The following is a 20,268-nucleotide window of genomic DNA, read 5'->3' as shown; positions in this document are numbered from 1 at the left end:
TTAGAATCGAACCCGGGTCCCTGGCGCTGTGAGGCAAGTGTGCCGCCATGCCGCCCTTCTTTGTCCACAGCACAATAGAATTTATCTAGTGTTCCCATGGCTTTTTTCTCAACTTTTCCAACATTACAGCTGACAAGCTGGAGAGCTCTTATAGACATTTGCGCGCAAACTCCCACCTTGTCCTCTGCATTATGCCTTAACCCCTTATGTCAATTGACTTCCTATTTGAGTGCCTTTTGCAATGCAGCCTCTTTTATTATCTCCTGCTGGAAAAACCACCAGAACCTGTTGTTCTCTTTGGATATCTGAGTCAGATTTCAGGTGCTACTATATATAGTAAACACAGATGTTCTCGATGGAACTCGAGCGTAGAGTGTGCTGAGCAAAAGCTAATAATTCACCAAAGCCTTGTTTGGTTTGTGTGCATTTGGCCAACAGTACTCATCTCTTTAAATTCTCATGTTTTAGCGCCAAGCTTTAATGGTGTAGCAAGACTTTTCCTCAATTATCCCTATATTTCATGTCTGATTTATTTCATGTAAATACAAGTCCAGGAAAAATATGCAAAGGACAAAATTGAATCCATACATAATGTGGTGTGTTTGTTCACTTATGTCTGCACACCACCTGTTCAGGGTTCAGAATGCCTGGGTTTGGTGGATTGAGTTATAAGATAGCAAGGTCACAGCAGCTATTTTTGAAGAACAGCAGCCAGATGGCTCCAAGTCTGAAGGACTATTGGAAGGCTACAAGAGTGGTATACAGCTTATCTTTCTGGCTTCTTTTGCTTACCGCTTGGCTCTCGTCTAATGCGATCTGAAATCCGAGGACGTCCCAGCTGCACAAACCACCACCAGTTTCTTTCAACAGTCTTACATTGGAGCAGCTTCCAAAGTGAGACAAAGTGGTCCCTTCCACCTCTTTCCACAAACATTAATGGCTTTTTGTTCTTTTGTATTCTCATGGTTCTTTATCATAAACAGTGGACGGGATTTTTCCATTTTGAGACTAAGTGCGGTGACGGGTGACTCTGATGATGCCTGGCTCGCTGACCAGAATGGCCAGATCCCACACCAGATTCAGTGCTTGGAACCTCATTAATTATGCAAAGGCGGGTTCCCCTCCGAGTCTTTTGGTGGACCAGCTGCTCATTCGTCTGCCTGCCCTCACTTTCAGATCCTGGTGCCATATTTAAAAGTCAGTCCAACACACTTGTATCATGCTCTCCAGTCCACCTGTCTTCACCAAACTGTGTAGGAAGTCAGCAACTCAGGAAAAAGGCTAGACCTAGCCTCAGGAAAAAGGATTTTCCTTAGTTCTTCAACCCTCTACTGATCCCATCACCTAAGAGGCGCCTATTCCCCACTTGGACCCCTACCCACTGGGTCTGAAGACTTTGTGCATCCCCTTCCAGTAGACAATGTGATATCCTTTTGACCCCCTTGTATATGACCTTTTCGTGCAGCCTTGTGATGGTATAGCTTCTCTCCCCACTGCCTTCCATTACACGTGAGAACACCACCCACCAGGTACGCAGTACATACTCGTGCGACTCGGCCAACGTTGTCTACCTCATACGCTGCAGGAAAGGATGTCCCGAAGCGTGGTACATGGGCGAGACCATGCAGACGCTGCGACAACGAATGAACGGACATCGCGTGACAATCACCAGGCGGGAATGTTCCCTTCCAGTCGGGGAACACTTCAGCAGTCAAGGGCATTCAGCCTCTGATCTCCGGGTAAGCGTTCTCCAAGGCAGCCTTCCGGACGCGCGACAACGCAGAATCGCCGAGCAGAAACTTATAGCCAAGTTCCGGACACGAGTGCGGCCTCAACCGGGACCTGGGATTCATGTCGCATTATATTCATCCCCCACCATCTGGCCTGGGCTTGCGAAATCCTACCAACTGTCCTGGCTTGACACAATTCACACCTCTTTAACCTGGGGTTACCCCATCTCTGGATCTGTAAAGACTTAATCACCTGCTAATGCTCGCATTCTAAGTATTGTCTGGCATCTTTGAATCTGTCTATATATATATATATATATATATATATATTTATATATATATCTATGTTTCTGGAACATACCTCTTCATTCACCTGAAGAAGGAGCATTGCTCCGAAAGCTAGTGTTTGAAACAAACATGTTGGACTTTAACCTGGTGTTGTAAGACTTCTTACAATTTTTACAATGCACCATAGAAAGCATCCTATCTGGCTGCATCACAGCCTGGTATGGCAACTGCTCGGCTCAAGACGGTGAAATAAAGTGAAATATTTGTTGCGGAAATACTTCAATATTGATCTTTGTGTTAACTTCGTGCAATTTTCTCTTGGGTCACAAATCAGGAACTAAAGCAAAGATCTCAAATCCTGGTGGTGTGATATGGAGAGGACATATTTGACATTTTAATTTAGCTGTTTTAATAAGAATTATTCCAAATCATGCCAATTGAACTCCATACATGTTCCATACCCAGCATTCTTTTCTGAAGGGCAAAGGTATGACCAGACTCATTACAGTTCCTGGTGGGCATGTTCTAGGCCATTATTTTTCAAACTTTTTTTCCGGGGACCCTCACTTACCAGCCAGCCAACAGTCGCGACCCACGCCGGCCAGCCTTCGCAACTCGTCATTATTTCTTACCTTTGTCATGTGAGAGAACCTTTAAGAAGTAAGTGTTTATAAATGGGTGTGTATATAAATATCTGAGAGTACCTTTAAGAAATGGCTGTTTATTGCTGCAGTGATGTCAGAGAGTGGGTGGAGCTGGGCTATCTGTCAGCTTTTTACTTGCGCTTTAGGTATTTTGCTGTAGGGTGGATTTGGTTTCATTTTAGTTTTGGAGAAGCTGCAATCACAGCAGGATGTGTGTGAATCTCTGCAAGCTTATGCGTGTCCATTTTCTGATTTCAACGTGGTAACTGTTCTCAGTAGTGAAGTTAAGCATGATGTCTTTCTGCAAAAAGGTGTTTTAAAGTCTTATGGATGTTAAAAGGAAAGCTTGAAGGATTACTTAGTGTTGTAGTCTTTGGGGGTTCTATTTGAATTAATGGTCGCTAAGATCTTCACTATGTTTTAAAAAGGTTAACTTGAGTTCACAGAATAATCATTGTTTCGCTTTAAAAAAATACTTTTCCATTTCTGCACTACCACACTTGTAGAGTGGGCCATGTGCTCCCCATACCACAATCTATTAAAAGTTGTGGGTCAGGTGAACTCCATGATACACTTTGGGGTTCTCTAAACCCTGGCCTATAACAAATTGGGGACTCGAGGGGGATAAAAGTCTATCTATTGGATTGGCTTAGTGAACTTAAAGACAGTGAGGAGTGAGCATATTGTGGTTGCTTTTCAGGTGTGGTATTTTAGTTTAAGTGGGGAGTGTGGACAATGGCTCTTTCAGAGGCTCTGACATTTTTGGAGGTGGAGACGGTCATTCGCAGTACCTTATGGACAGAGACTAAAAGCAGACTGTTAGATTTGGCAAAAACATTACAGTTAACATTACCTGACAAAATGCGAAAAGATGAGGTAATTATGGTGGTGGTTAAGCATTTAAAGTTGCCTGAGATACAGGCTGACTCATTAGAAATGGCAAAGATCCAGTTGCAGATTAGCAACTTGAACATGAAAAAGAATTAAAGCAGCTTGAATATGCAATGAGAGAAAAAGAAAAGGAGAGAGAAGAAAGAAACAAAGAAAGAGATAGAGAGGAAAAGGAAAGAGATAGAGAGGAAAGCGAAAAAGAGAGAGTTTGAACTTCAGAAAATGGCTACGAAACATAAGTCAGTTAAAATTGGCAGACGTAAAGGGAAACTTACAGTTGGAGGATAGTGATGAGGATAGTGAGAAAGAGCATCATAGTCGAAGGCTTGGTGGGGATCTATTTAAATATGTCCAAGCATTGCCAAGGTTTGACGAGAAGGAGGTAGAAGCCTTTTTCATTTAATTTGAGAAGGTAGCTAAACAAATGAAATGGCCACAGGACATGTGGGTATTACTGATTCAAACAAAGCTGGTAGGTAGGGCTAGTGAAATGTTTGCATCACTACTGGATGAGGTATCTGGGACGTACGAGGAGGTGAAAAAATCCATCTTAGGTGCAGATAAACTCGTGCCTGAAGCTTACAGAAAAAGGTTTTGAAAATTAAGGAAAGAATTTGGTCAAACATACATGGAGTTTGAAAGGCTCAAACAGAGTAATTTTGATAGGTGGATAAGGGCTTTGAAAATAGACCAAACGTATGAAGCTCTCAGAGAAATTATGCTTTTGGAGGAGTTTAAAAATTCAATTCCTGATGTAGTGAGAACTCATGTGGAAGAACAGAGTGTTAAAACTGTGAGATTAACAGCAGAAATGGCAGAAGATTATGAATTAGTTCATAAATCAAAGCTTGGTTTCCGACATCAGTTTCAGCCTGTGAGGGATAGAAACTGGGGACATGAGAAATACTCAAGTGGTAAAGGTAAAGGTGATCTGATGGGAGATAATAAGGAGGGTGTACCTCAGATTAAAAAAGAAATCCAGGAGGGTGGAAGAGACATGGAAAGTTTCAAATGTTTTCACTGTAACAAACTAGGCCATGTAAAGTCACAGTGTTGGTGGTTGAAGAAAAGCATTGGGAAGGCTGATGTGGTAAAACAGGGTAAGCCAGTGGGGTTTGTTAAGGTGGTAAAGGAAAGCCCAAGTGAAGCGAAGGAGGTGCAAAAGATTGTACAGCCTGATCAAGAGGTGATTGATAAGAAGGTTGCCAGATCTCTTTAAAGAATTTACTTGTGTGGGTAAAGTTTACTCGTGTGTATCAGGAGGAGCAGGTAAATAAGTCACAATTTTAAGAGATACGGCAGCTAGTCAATCTTTAATGGTAAGAGATGAGGAGTTATGTAGTTTGGGAAGAATATTGCCAGAAAAGGTGGTAATATGTGGAATTCAGGGTGAGAGGAGCAGTGTTCCATTATATAAGGTAAGGTTGGAAAGTCCAGTGAAGAGTGGTGAAGTGGTGTAGGATTAATAGAGAAACTATCTTGTCCAGGAATAGAGTTTATCTTGGGTAATGATATAGCTGGATCACAGGTGGGAGTGATGCCTACTGTGCTTGAGAAACCAGTGGAAAATCAGACAACTGAAGTGTTGAAGGACAAGTATCCTGGGATTTTTCCGGATTGTGTAGTAACAAGGTCGCAAAGTCATAGGTTAAGACAAGAGGAGAAATCAGAGTGAAGATGAAGTGGAAGTTCAATTATCAGAAATAATTTTTGATCGGATGGTTGAAAAAGAACAAGAACAGGTGGAGGATGAGGCGGATATTTTTAGTTCAGGAAAATTGGCGGAAAATTGAACTCCATACATGTTCCATACCCAGCATTCTTTTCTGAAGGGCAAAGGTATGACCAGACTCATTACAGTTCCTGGTGGGCATGTTCTCGGCCATTATTTTTCAAACTTTTTTTTCCGGGGACCCTCACTTACCAGCCAGCCAACCGTCGCGACCCACGCCGGCCAGCCTTCGCAACTCGTCATTATTTCTTACCTTTGTCATGTGAGAGAACCTTTAAGAAATGAGTGTTTATAAATGAGTGTGTAAATAAATATCTGTAGTGAGAGTACCTTTAAGAAATGGCTGTTTATTACTGCAGTGATGTCAGAGAGTGGGTGGAGCTGGGCTATCTGTCAGCTTTTTACTTTCACTTTAGGTTTTTTGCTGCAGGGTGGGTTTGGTTTCATTTTAGTTTTGGAGAAGCTGCAATCACAGCAGGATGTGTGTGAATCTCTGAAAGCTTATGAGTGTCCATTTGCTGATTTCAACGTGGTAACTGTTCTCAGTAGTGAAGTTAAGCCTGATGTCTTTCTGCAAAAAGGTGTTTTTAAGTCTTATGGATGTTAAAAGGAAAGCTTACAGGATTACTTAGTGTTGTAGTCTTTGGGGGTTCTATTTGAATTAATGGTCGCTAAGATGTTCACTGTATGTTTTAAAAAGGTTAACTTGAGTTCCCAGAACAAACATTGTTTTGCTTTAAAAAATACTTTTCCATTTCTGCACTACCGCACCTGTAGAGTGGGCCATGTGCTCCCCATACCACAATCTATTAAAAGTTGTGGGTCAGGTGAACTCCATGACACACATTGGGGTTCTCTAAACCCTGGCCCATAACACCTTTAATGCGACAGATTAGCCTGCTTGGTCCTCAGGATCTCACTTGCTTGGTCATTCTGTGTTGCATTTCTGCGAAGCTGCCGATTAAGTTTTGCATCCTTTGGAAAGAAATCGAGATGTTTGACCTCGAACTGACTATGCAAATGCCTTTTGAGGTTTTGAGGGTTTTGAACTTTCATTTGCCTGTATTTCCTGGATATAATGCACATGGGCTTTGCATCCTGATTTGCAATTGCACAATTAAAGCCATACCTCAAGAAATCATCTTTATACTGCTTTCTTCCCAGTTTCAGTTTCTTCTAAATGGGTTATTCACCAGAGGTTCTGGTACAGCTTACACCAGCACTGCTTTGTCCTGCTGTGTACTCTCCTGAGAAGCGTTCTCCAGAAGATTCAGTTGTTTTGTGTCTCTGGGCCTCTCGTCATTATTCCAAAATAATCCATCATCTGTTCTTCACAGTCCTGTTGTTTGCTTGCTGGCAACTACAAAATGAGGGAATCGCTCCTCCGTGATTTCGCCCAAAGCACAGAAAAGGGCGCATGACGTCAGTGTGCGTGTCAGGCACGTGACCCGCTCTTTGTTGCTTCTGGCAGGAAGATTCCAGCATTTGTATTTGAAGGCTGGTCGTGGTCGGCATTCTTTTTGACTTTGAAACATTATTTCCAATACCTGATTTTTCCAAGTTTATCATAGAATCTACAGTGCAGAAGGAGGCCATTCGCCCATCGAGTCTGCACCGGCTCTTTGAAAGAGCACCCTACCCAAGCCCACACCTCCACCCTATCCCCATAACCCAGTAACCCCACTCAACACTAAGGGCAATTTTGGACACTAAGGGCAATTTATCATGGCCAATCCACCTAACCTGCACCTCTTTGGACTGTGGGAGGAAACCGGAGCACACATGGGGAGAACGTGCAGACTCCGCACAGACAGTGACCCAAGCCGGGAATCGAACCTGGGACCCTGGAGCTGTGAAGCAATTGTGCTAACCACAATGCTACCGTGCTGCCCTTTATAGCTGTATAACTGACATTTTTTAGTACTGAAAATTAAAGCAATTTCCGTGACATATGTGTATTCTTATATTTATACACAAACTTTGTTTTAAATATGTACCATTTCCTTCAAAATGTAAGCATAGACTCATAGAACTTACAGTGCAGAAGGAGGCCATTCAGCCCTTCGAGTCTGCACCAGCCCTTGGAGAGAGCACTCCACTTAGGGCCATGCCTCCACCTATCCCCGTACCCCAGTAACCCCACCTAACCTTTTGGACATTAAGGGACAATTTAGAATGGCCAATCCACCTAACCTGCGCATCTTTGGACTATGGGAGGAAACCGGAGCACCCGGAGGAAATCCACGCAGAAACGAGGAGAAATGCAAACTCCACACAGACAGTTACCCGAGGCTGGAATTGAACCCGGGTCCCTGGAGCTGTGAGGCAGCAGTGCCATCCATCGTGCCGTCCCTAATTAAGAAAGTATAGAAAAAAGTATATTCTTTTTTTAGCTTTACAAACTATTACTTTAAACAAGATGAAGTAACTTGCCAAGCACACGCAATGTCACAATATTTCTTCCTGGTTCTACTGCATTGCACTGTCCAAACGTCCAAGTCACACTAGTGATGACTGTGTAGGTTTCTTCATCTGAGAAAGGAGCAGTGCTCCGAAAGCTAGTGTTTGAAACAAACCTGTTGGCCTTTAACCTGGTGTTGTCAGACTTCTTACTGTGTTGACATATGTCAGCTGTATTGCCTGGCCACATTTGATCGGTATTCCTCTCTGACAAAGCTGGCCTGCCTTCCCTCTCACTGTCCAGTATCTGTTACTGTTGTTAGATGCATCCATCCCAACCACAGACTGCAGAGCACTTCCTGACCAGTACTCCACATCGTGGGAGTGCAAGTAGCCGTTGTGCCAGCCATTGAGCAGCTTCACCACGGAGCTGCAGGTCACATAGTGCCGATCGGCGGTAGGGGATGAGCCAAGCAGAGCGCAGAGGACATCTGCCCATCAGCCCCTGTCTCTGTTCCTCCTCCGCCGCCGGCCCCCCCCCCCCCCCCCCCCCCCACTGTGGTAACCAGCACCCAGCCCAGCGTCGCCCCTCCTCTTCGAACGCCACAGCCAATCGGGGATTGCCCACGGCCGGCTGTTGGTCACTTCTTCCCATGACTCTTCCGACACCCGCCCACAACCCACCCGCAGGTCATGATCCTGAGTTTGAAAAACCCCGTTCTAGGCAAGTGATTTTATCACAATGCACCACAATATAACTGACATTTAATATTAAAATCAATAAAGATACTTGACAAAGGCGGGGGACAGGGTGAATTTCAATGATACAGAGATAACTAGATGAAAAGAACAATTAAGAAAATTTGGCATTGCGTGGGCCTTACCCCCACAACCCAAAAAGATGTGCAGGGTAGGTGGATTGGCCACACTAAATTGCCCCTTAATTGGAAATAAAAAGAATTGGGTACTCTAAATTTATATTTTAAAAAATAATAACATTTGGCATAATGTATTGCACAAATAATAGGACCAAAGGAAAAATTGGAGCATGAAAAATTGGAGCATGGATGAAACATATTCCTGCAATAAGTAACAATATACAGTGAAGTATAGAATTCATTGTGAACAGAGAAACTAAAATTAAAATGAGACTTGATAAAGAGATACAAGATAAATGTAGGCCACCAATGCAAAAGATAATTTATTTTATTCATTTATGTATTATTTATTTCCATACAGTTCTTCTTAAAAGGTGTGAAATTATAAATATTGGTACTTGGAGAGGTTTGGGTGTGTCTGTACAAGGAATGCAGAATGTTAGCATACAGGTGTAGCAAGAAATTAGGAAGGCAAATGGCACATTGGCCTTTTATAGCAAGGGATTGAGTGCAAGAAAGATAAATATTGTGTCAGTAATAGAGGGCAATGGTGAGATCACACCTGGAATATGTGTAAGGCTTTGGCCCTCATATTTAATAAAGGATAGACTTGCATAAGAGACGGTACAGTGAAGGTTCACTAAACTGGTCCTTGGCATGGTGAGATTGTCCTATGATGAGATGCTGAATGAACTGTTGTATAACCTCTGGCGTTTGGAAGAATGAGAGGCAATCACACTGAAATGTACTGGACTTTGAAGGGGCTTGATAGGTTCAACGCTGAGAGATTGTTTCCGATGGTTGGGGAGTCTAAAGCACGGGGATACCATCTCAGCATAAGGGGCCATAGAATCCTTGGTGCAGAAGGAGGCCATTCAGCCCATCAAATCTGCACTGACCCTCTGAGAGAGCACCCCACCCAGGCCCACTCTCCTGCCCTACCCACATAACCCCACATAACTTGCACACCTTTGGACACACTAAGAGGCAATTTAGCATGGCCAATTCACCTAACCTGCACATCTTTGGGCCAATCATTTAGAACTGAGGTGAGAAGAAATTACTTCAATGAGGGTTCTGAATTTAATTGGAATTCTTTACCCCAGAGGGACGTGGTGCTCCATTATTGAATGCATTTAAGGCTGGGATAGACAAATGTTTGGTCTGTCAGGAAATCAAGGGATACTGGGAGATGGCAGGAAAGTGGAGTTGAAACCCAAAATCACCAATGATCATATTAAATAGCAGAGCTTGCTCGATAGACCATCTGGTCTTCTCTTTCTCCAATTTCTTATGTTCTTGTGTAATTCACACAATGCAAATGATCATAATCCGAGCATTTACAAGAATTGCAAGGTGCAAATATATCCACATGTACAATTTGTGATATGTTTGTTTGGGAGGGAGAGATTGTGAGCCTGTTTGAAGGGACAGAGAGAGAGAGAGATATACGCAAGTCATGATGTGTGGTTAGTTAAAAAAGCCAGAAAGCTGAATCGTCATGTTATACACTGAGGTATAAAACTACCATGAATGGGTTTATACGTTTACAATTGGAGAGGGCTGTTTCAAAAAGCAGAGCAAGGACAAGTATTGAGAGTAAATAAGATTACCTCAGAACATAATTTTTTTAAAGGGGGAATGATATCCGGGAGCAATGGACAGATGCTCACTACTATATTATCACCAAGAACGTCTAACAAGGAGAATTGTTTTCACTTCAGACTTAGGAAAACGTTTCGTCAAGCAGGTTCTTCATGTCTGGGGATATTGATTTCCACATATGTGCACTAAAGCAATTTTGGGATTGGTCAGAAGTATATTACAGGCATTCATGGTAGGGAATGCCAGAATTCAATGGATACCTTTCATTGAACTAAGATTTAAAAAAAAAAAAAATTTAGAGTTCCCAATTCATTTTTTTCCAATTAAGGGGCAATTTAGTGTGGCCTGCCTGCACATCTTTGAGTTGTGGGGGTGAGACCCACACAGGTACAGGGGGAATGTGCAAACCCCACACGGACAGTGAGCCGGGGCCGGGACCGAATCCGGATCCTCAGCACGGTGAGGCAGTAGTGATAAACACTGGGCCACCTTGCTGCCTCCTCATTGAACTAAGATGACAATTGATTGAAATGAAATTGAAACATAAGGGCATAAGAAAGGAAATGGTGGTTGTGTAAATGGAGTAAACCTTGCCATGACTAAGGCAGTAATGCTGAAAGATTTGGTGGAACTTTAAGCTGATGAGAGATTGGGTCCTGACGGCATGTATCCAATAATGTTGAGAGAATTCAGAGATTTGAGAAGGTCTGACCACAATCATCCTGAGTTATGGAAGTTATGCGAAACTGCTAAGAGGGTTCTAAGTGTAACACTTTAAAGGCACAAAACGTATAACTGTAGGCGAGTCAACAGTGGGGCATAGAACATAGAACATTACAGCGCAGTACAGGCCCTTCGGCCCTCGATGTTGCGCCGACCTGTGAAACCACTCTAAAGCCCATCTACACTATTCCCTTATTGTCCATATGTCTATCCAATGATCATTTGAATACCCTTAGTGTTGGCGAGTCAACTACTGTTGCAGGCAGGGCATTCCACACCCTTACTACTCTGAGTAAAGAACCTACCTCTGACATCTGTCTTATATCTATCTCCCCTCAATTTAAAGCTATGTTCCCTCGTGCTAGACATCACCATCTGAGGAAAAAGGCTCTCACTGTCCACCCTATCCAATCCTCTGATCATCTTGTATGCCTCAATTAAGTCACCTCTTAACCTTCTTCTCTCTAACGAAAACAGCCTCAAGTCCCTCAGCCTTTTCTCATAAGATCTTCCCTCCATACCAGGCAACATTCTGGTAAATCCCCTCTGCACCCTTTCCAATGCTTCCACATCCTTCCTATAATGTGGTGACCAGAATTGCACGCAATACTCCAAATGCGGCCGCACCAGAGTTTTGTACAGCTGCAACATGACCTCATGGCTCTGAAACTCAATCCCTCTACCAATAAAAGCTAACACACCGTATGCCTTCTTAACAACCCTCTCAACCTGGGTGGCAACTTTCAGGGATCTATGTACATGGACACCGAGATCTCTCTGCTCATCCACACTGCCAAGAATCTTACCATTAGCCCAGTACTCTGTCTTCCTGTTATTCCTTCCAAAATGAATCACCTCACACTTTTCTGCATTAAACTCCATTTGCCACCTCTCAGCCCAGCGCTGCAGCTTATCTATGTCCCTCTGTAACTTGTAACATCCTTCCGCACTGTCCACAACTCCACCGACTTTAGTGTCACCTGCAAATTTACTCACCCATCCTTCTACGCCCTCCTCCAGGTCATTTATAAAAATGACAAACAGCAGTGGCCCCAAAACAGATCCTTGTGGTACACCACTAGTAACTGGACTCCAGTCTGAACACTTCCCATCAACCACCAACCTTTGTTTTCTTCCAGCTAGCCAATTTCTGATCCAAACTGCTAAATCTCCCTGAATCCCATGCTTCTGTATTTTCTGCAGTAGCCTACCGTGGGGAACCTTATCAAACGCTTTACTGAAATCCATATACACCACATCAACTGCTTTACCCTCATCCACCTGTTTGGTCACCTTGGGGCAGTTTCTAAAGGCCATAATATGACAGAAAATTAATCACCATCTAGAAAAACATTGATTAATTAAGGACAACCAACATGGATTTGCATGAGACAGGTTGTGTCTGATAAATGGAACAGAACATTTTGAAGAATTAATTGAATATCTGAATAGATGCGAGTATGGATTTTCAAAAGGCATTTGACACTTCTGCCTTGAAGCTTGTTGATAAAATGAAAGTACATGGTCATAACATGAGTATGACGACATGGATGAGAAATTGATTGAAAAGAGAACAATAGATATAAATACTGTTTTAATGCATGCATATTAGCCAATCATTTACTGGAAAATTTCAGTGTAAAAACAACATGAGAGCAGAGTTGAGCCTTTTTCCCCTGAAGATATTCACGCATAACTAGTTTGAGCAGTTCTATGTTAAAGATTTACTACACACTAATCCTATTGAATGATTGCATGATATAAGAGAGCAAGTTACGCCCGTACTGAAACATAATAGATATGTATATATATTCATATACCTCTGATTACTTTTTATGGCATCAGAATCTGTATGTTAAAATGAGAAAATTATTTTCTCTGCTAAATATGTATAAAGTAGAATTTATGGCTTTACTTTGATTTGTTTAATTTAAATAATATAAATTAGATAACGGGTGTCTTTAAAGTTGGAAGATGGCATGTGTGCTCTCGATGGGCAAAATATTCTATTCTGATTTCTGTTTCTTTTATGCAAGTTTTTGCACTATAAATATGCTCATGCAATTCTCAAATTTGGGCTTAATTTCCCATGAGCTAAATTGGCATAAAAGCTGTTGATTTGTGTAGTTTTGCATATATAGGGTGAGATCTTCCGGTCCCACAGATGCCGCAGGCCTGCTGCTGGTTTCTCGGCGGTGTGCAGTGGATTCAATGGGAAATCTCATTGACAGCGGCGGTGCCAGAAGATCCCGTTACCGGACCAAGAATGGCCTTCCGCCACCGAGAAACATGCCATAGGGAGGCCAAAGTATCTCACCCAATATATAAATATTGTGTACTTTTAAATACTGTGAAATAAATTTCCTTGATGGCGCTTAAACAAGATAATAAACTCGGGCAGTGTCTATCTATGTCAAGCTCAACAGAACAATGAAACCATAGAAAAGCTACAATGCAGAAGAAAACCATTCAGCCCATTGCGTCAGCACTGGCTAAGATCACGGGCAGCACAATATCAAGATTCGCAGATAGCACCTAATTAGTGTATGTTGTTAACTATAAATGATTTCAGGAGGACAGAGAAGTTAGTCAATATGCAAATAGATGTCAGATGAAATTGAATGCAGGGGAACTGAGAAAGAAAGGAGGAGGTATGTATTATTAACTGGTAAAAGCATAAAATGAGCAATAAGCAGAAAAACATGGGGTTTCAGATCCCCAACTCTTCAAATGTAGGACAACAGCTTGGGCTTCAGGAACACAGAGCACAAAACAACAAAGTGCGTAAGAAACCTACAAAAAAAGATACAAACATACCAGTCAACCTCATTCCATCCAGACATCATGAACTCCTGTGTGCCATCGGTTTTATCCCCCTCCCCCAATACACAGCCTCCTGGGAAAGGTATAAGGAAAGGGGAAGATCCCATTTATGAGGGAAGGAAACCGCAAAATTCCTTTTTCTTAAAATAATCAAACAAGCTTCAGTGACAGCAGCAATTCATGTGAATAATTAAAATGGGCCAAGTGTAAATTATTTGTATCGGTTGCAATGAGAACATTGTGTCCCATTTTAATCACTTTACTGTTTGAAAGATATCTGCATCCTGGACAGAGTGCAGTCATGATACACAAATATGATTCTAAGAATAAGGGTCAGAATTCTCCGACCGTTTACTGGCAGCGGGATTCTCCAGGCCTGCTGGCAGCGCACCCCACCAGCTGGTTTCCCGGCCACGTGGGGTGGCTTCAATGGGCATTCCATTTACGGCGCCACTGGGAAACACACGGCTGGGAGGCTGGAGAATCCATCCCAAGGTGTTTTAATGAAGTGAGGCGAGCAAAGCGGAGTATCTTTTAATAATAGAATAAAGAAGATTAAAAGCAGATCTGATAGGTATTCATAATTTGTGTGAGGTAAACTGGAAAAATGTATTGCTCTTCAGATGGCATGAACTTGAGGTCATTATTGAAAGAGCAAAGAGAGGGAAATGATTTTTTTACGAAGAGGATTTGTTGCAGCATGGAATACTGAAACAATGATGGAAACCAAATCCATAATAGGTTTTTGAATGGAGGTGATTAAGTATTCTTAAAATAAGACATTAAAAATGTGGATAAAGGTAAGAAAAATGAGACCATGGTTATCTCAAGAGAACTTGACAGCGCTACATTAGTCCTCTTTTCATGGATCCATAAACAATACCATGCAAGACTGTTATCTTTTGGGGTGTTTCAAATGTATTTTCCACAAAAAGAATTTGGAAAACAGCAAAACTTAAATGTTGGGTTTTTGATTCATAAGATATTTCTGCAAGTTTTTAAAAAAAGGAGTGAGTAAAAAGCTCTGAAATAGAGGGTGGTTAAAATGTTAAAGAGCTAGACATTGAAGTTGTTTCCCCAAAGGCTACAAACTATAACAAGTGATTATACTGTTTCAGTATTAATTTAAGGAGCATCTCACAACCATGGTTTTGGGAAGCTCCTGGCATTGGTCACTTAGCAGGGGTTGGCTGACATATCCCTCACCTTTGGTAGTGAGAATTGGGAGGAAAACACAACCATTTTCTGACAACCAGATTTTGTACAGAAAATGGCTCACTCATTCTGGCTTAGAAGGTTAGAGTGCTGGAGTATTGTTAGAAATAATTTTATTTAAATCAAGCAGGATGACACATTGTGTTCATTAATACGTTGTTGTCAGCAAAAACAGGTTGCCTTGATTGAATTAAATCATTACTTTTGCTCTGCATGTCACTTTGTTTCTGGAAAAAAAAAAAATAGTTTAGTGATTGATTGTGGCCTCATCTGATGAGGATGGTTCTGCTGGACATAATGGACAGAACGTATCCCCTGTGGGCTTTACGACCCTACCACCAAGCTCAAAGGAGGTTCACAGGTGTGTGGGAGGCAGTTACTCATCTGTGATCTCCTATGACCTTCCCCTGAATTGGCCAATTAATGGCCCCTGGCTAACTTGCTGTCCAATTACGAATGTCAGGCTGGCACTCGGGAAGCTTGTGGTCCAATTGGAGGCTCTCCTGCTTGTAAGCAGCTGCAGAGCGTTTGGCAAGTAAGTTCTCCCTGCAACATTGAGGGGGAGGGGGGGGAGGTGAACCTCCCAGAGGACAGTCTACAACTGACTCCAGGCAGATAGTGGGGGCGTTTAAGGCTGCCAGGAGCACTGGGCTCTCGATCTGCCACCAAGGGGCAACTCCACTGCCCCACAGCTGGCCGGAACCTGGTGGCCGACTGGACAATCACAGGTGACTATGGACAATTGATTTTCGCTGTCCAATTGCAGGGTCAGTTGGCTACCTGCTGCCTGTGCTGCCACTCCCTCGCTCACCATGCTGTCTCTGGGGGAAATGGCCTGGGGGTGGGATGAAGCTGGAGAACCAGAATACCGGCCAACAGTGCTACCTTTATGCCCACTCGCCTTTATGACCACTGCCGATATCTAGTTCAGATCACCAGGATATCATATTGACATGTTGCTGGGTTACATATTCAATATTGAATAGTGTGAGTCAACTCTGGAATGTGAGGAATGTGTGATCCACTTATGGGAATGACCGATGTCACTGAACCCAAGAAGACATTTTTGACGGACTTGAATTTGTAAGTGATAAATCAAGTGTTACAATGGAAGATATATTTTTGCTTGCTGCTAATTCTTGGCCCTTTGTACAGAACCAGTAGTTGGAACTATACATTTGTGGCATTTCCTCCTAATAATATCCTAATTTGTAAAACCGTTTCGCTCTTGGCACTGACCATTGTTGCCTTGATAAGAAGTAACTTCATCCTTTCCTCTTTCACTCTGTTAAGTCCAGCATTAGTGATTAATTTGAACTATCTGTTACAGAGCAACGAAAGAAGTATTCCAATTCCAATGTTATCATGCAGGAGACATCTCAGTACCACGTGGAGGTAATGCTGCAATAAATGAACTGCTGAAGTGATTAGAATGTACAGGGGGTTATTTTGTAGTTAGTTAATGTGACTTCTTCCAGCCCATTGAAATACATTGTGTTTCTGCCTCGAATACTTCCAGTTCCAGGCAGTGGGGTATTATATATATATATTATAATTCAATGCTAAAATGTAAATGCTTAATAACAGAAGTCATAGCTTTTGTCAGTCGTGACAGTGAGTTGTGTGTATAAGTGCAGAGCAGCACTAACAAAGACTAAGGATTAAACCTCACCCCTATATCCCTAACTCGTGGCTAATGTTCTGTACATAGTAGAAAAGAGATAAAGATTGTTAATAAAGGAACGCAACATTAATTTTACACAACATCTGAAACACTATAGAATATAAAAGCCAGACTTCGCAGTCTCTGGAAAATTTAAGTATCGTATTTAAATGTGATAGAAGGATGAAATGGTGAATGCACTCAGTGAATTAACTTAACCATCCTTTTGGAGTTGTAAACCAAGCTGTAAGACACACAGATCTGTTGCTTGTTCTTGCTTCTAGCATCTCGCCACGTTCGCAATGGACAAGAGTGAGTCCATTGTGACAATAGATGATGGCATCAAGAAACTACTGCAGTTGGATTCGAAAGGGAAGGTGTGGACTCAGGAGATGCTGCTGCAAGTCAATGACAAAGCCATCAGACTGCTGGACTGTGAAAATCAGGTAACAATGTCTAGGATTTGTTTTTAAATAGATACAGACAGTAATTGTCAGCCACATAGAATCAGTGCAGAATTTTGGAGCACCAAAGTAAACTATGGGTTGCAGGTTCCTGTCCACGTCCTTCACCCACCAATTCACTGCATTCTCTATCTGAATTAGGATCTGATTTGGCTCTGATGCCACCCATGAAAAATATGTCTGTCCACCTTTGCTATCTTGGCAAACATGGGCAAAATGGTTGTTTGAGTAAGATGCAGAAGGGCAATTTTGCCTGTAAAATCATACCCCAACAAAAGTAAAATCATACCCCAACAAAAGTCAGCATCTTCAGGAGAAAAGACCAGATTGTTTCTTACAACAGAAATGTTTGGGTTCATTTAGGACTGCGGACTGATTTACATGTATGGACATCTGTGCTCCAGTTTTGAATGCACGCACCATGTAACATATATTTCAGTATGAATTTTCAAATGCTTTGCCAACCAAGTAATGAAATGCTAATATGAATACCATTATCTTTTATTTCCTTTTCATGTACTTAATGATCTGTTGAGCTGCTCGCGAAAAATACTTGTCACTGTACCTCGGTACACGTGACAATAAACAAATCCAATCCAATTAAGCAACTGGTGTAAGCATTGATACCCTGTTGTGGGCAGTCTGTTCCATCTGCTATTGAAGAGGCTTATTTTTCTAAGCTTTATTTGTCTATTCATAGTTATAGATGATTGTGATATTGTGGAGTTTAATGACAATCCACAGTGCAAGACAACTTGTATGCCATTTTTCAGAAAAGGTAAGCCTCTTTCCTGTTCTTTTGTATGCTTTACTCAATCTTCTTTTTGATGTTTTCCACCCCACCCCCACCACCTTATTTTCGATAGGATGAGTTGGAGAACTTTCCATTAAACATTGTGCATCACTGCCAAACTGTACTCAACCAGTCCAAATATCCATCAGTTTTACTGCTCATGTGTCAAGACTCCGATCAGCACAAACCCGATATGCATTTCTTCAACTGTGATGAGGTTGGGGTGAGTAAAATGTGCAGAGAGGAACAAATGCATGGAGAGGCCGAGCTTCAGCTTATAACATCAGGCTGATGGTTATAGCAGTGTCGAGAGTGGTAATTGTGTATAGACTACTGAATCACAAATTATTCATGTTATTAATGAAACTTGGCTAGTAATCAGAAAGATTTTCCGAATGGTAATGTTTTTTTTATATAGAATTGTTGAATAAAAAGCATTGTGATAGTGTAATATCCATGATTGCAACCAATGACTGAAATAACAAAGTGCAGTCAAAGTAGCATTGTGGACAGCACAATTGCTTCACAGCTCCAGGGTCCCAGGTTCAATTCCGGCTTGGGTCACTGTCTGTGCGGAGTCTGCACATCCACCCCGTGTGTGCGTGGGTTTCCTCCGGGTGCTCCGGTTTCCTCCCACAGTCCAAAGATGTGCAGGTTAGGTGGATTGGCCATGATAAATTACCCTTAGTGTCCAAAATTGCCCTTAGTGTTGGGTGGGGTTACTGGGTTATGGGGATAGGGTGGAGGTGTTGACCTTGGGCAGGGTGCTCTTTCCAAGAGCCGGTGCAGACTCAATGGGCCGAATGGCCTCCTTCTGCACTGTAAATTCTATGAAATTCTATGAAAATGTTGGTAAAATTGCTGAAATAATTGTGGTTTTCAAAGAAATGTTCGTGGCGCTAATTATACAGGTGTGATTGGAGATTTCCATTCCCAAGAAATGGGTAGAAATTGCTAAATGCCAGCATCTAGCCACCCTAGAAGAGGTGCAGTGAATTACAAGTTGAATCAACATGGCCTGCATTGCCAATGGTTATTCTAAGTAACTGACCCCATAAGTTGCAGCAGACACAGCAATGCATTAGGATGGTGGATGGAAACCCCATCCCACCGCATTGCTTGGCTTACCTTTTTAGCTGTTGCACTGCCAAAATTGCTAGGTTCATATTTTGTCCTAGTTGCCAAAAATTAAGCAATGGTAAACTATAGCCTACATCATGTGTATAACTGAACGCATCTTCATGCAGTTGGTATCTGCAGTGGCCTCTCAACAAACCAGACAATCAACAACATGCCATGGTTTCAATATTCTCACCTAAATATTAATCTTGTTGTGGTGGAGTATAAGACTGCTTTTTTGTAAATTGTGTAAATAGTTTTTCCCTACTAATTCATTATGTTCTTCCAGGTCTCACAACTATTTTGACCCATGAAGCCGAGTGGCCGGTTTATTTACGGCCAGCATTTATACAATGAGCCGCAGCTACGCGGGCGTCCGCTCACTAGCGGGGAAGTTCATATTCCACGAGTCCCACGGGGAGATCAATCAGGGTATACCCGCAAGCCTCATGGGGGTTATTACACCCCCACCGCCCCCCCAACCCAAGGTCTGAAGGTTCAGCCTCTGTAATCATCTGAGGAGGCCTCCTGCGCTGCTTTGCATGCGGTTGTGCTTCTGCCAGCGGTGGGTTGGGTCATAGAACATAGAACATTACAGCGCAGTACAGGCCCTTCGGCCCTCGATGTTGCGCCGACCTGTGAAACCACTCTAAAGCCCATCTACGCTATTCCCTTATCGTCCATATGTCTATCCAATGACAATTTGAATGCCCTCAGTGTTGGCGAGTCCACTACTGTTGCAGGCAGGGCATTCCACGCCCTTACTACTCTCTGAGTAAAGAACCTACCTCTGACATCTGTCCTATATCTATCTCCCCTCAATTTAAAGCTATGTCCCCTCGTGCTAGACATCACCATCCGAGGAAAAAGGCTCTCACTGTCCACCCTATCCAATCCTCTGATCATCTTGTATGCCTCAATTAAGTCACCTCTTAACCTTCTTCTCTCTAACGAAAACAGCCTCAAGTCCCTCAGCCTTTCCTCATAAGATCTTCCCTCCATACCAGACAACATTCTGGTAAATCTCCTCTGCACCCTTTCCAATGCTTCCACATCCTTCCTATAATGCGGCGACCAGAATTGCACGCAATACTCCAAATGCGGCCGCACCAGAGTTTTCTCCAGCCTCAACATGACCTCATGGCTCCGAAACTCAATCCCTCTACCAATAAAAGCTAACACACCATACGCCTTCTTAACAACCCTCTCAACCTGGGTGGCAACTTTCAGGGATCTATGTACATTGACACCGAGATCTCTCTGCTCATCCACACTGCCAAGAATCTTACCATCAGCCCAG

The 20,268-nt window shown here is 42.5% G+C and overlaps 1 protein-coding gene across 7 annotated transcripts in view; it reads left to right on the top strand.

Moving 5' to 3' along the window:
• Positions 1–20,268, top strand: part of eps8l2 (EPS8 signaling adaptor L2) — a 333,811-nt gene that overhangs the window by 223,509 nt on the left and 90,034 nt on the right. For all 7 annotated transcript variants that reach the window (XM_072466344.1, XM_072466339.1, XM_072466342.1 and 4 more), the window contains 3 exons: positions 16,260–16,324; positions 16,877–17,038; positions 17,923–18,072. In XM_072466344.1, the coding sequence (XP_072322445.1) occupies positions 16,295–16,324; positions 16,877–17,038; positions 17,923–18,072 (342 nt within the window). In that variant the 5' untranslated portion in view covers positions 16,260–16,294. The remainder of the gene's footprint in view (positions 1–16,259; positions 16,325–16,876; positions 17,039–17,922; positions 18,073–20,268) is intronic.

This window comes from Scyliorhinus torazame, chromosome 10 (genome assembly GCF_047496885.1).
Source record: "Scyliorhinus torazame isolate Kashiwa2021f chromosome 10, sScyTor2.1, whole genome shotgun sequence".
In the NCBI taxonomy this organism is placed as follows: Eukaryota; Metazoa; Chordata; class Chondrichthyes; order Carcharhiniformes; family Scyliorhinidae; genus Scyliorhinus; species Scyliorhinus torazame.
The sequence above is the reverse complement of the archived record's forward strand: the minus strand, read 5'-3'. Positions and strand labels throughout refer to the sequence as shown.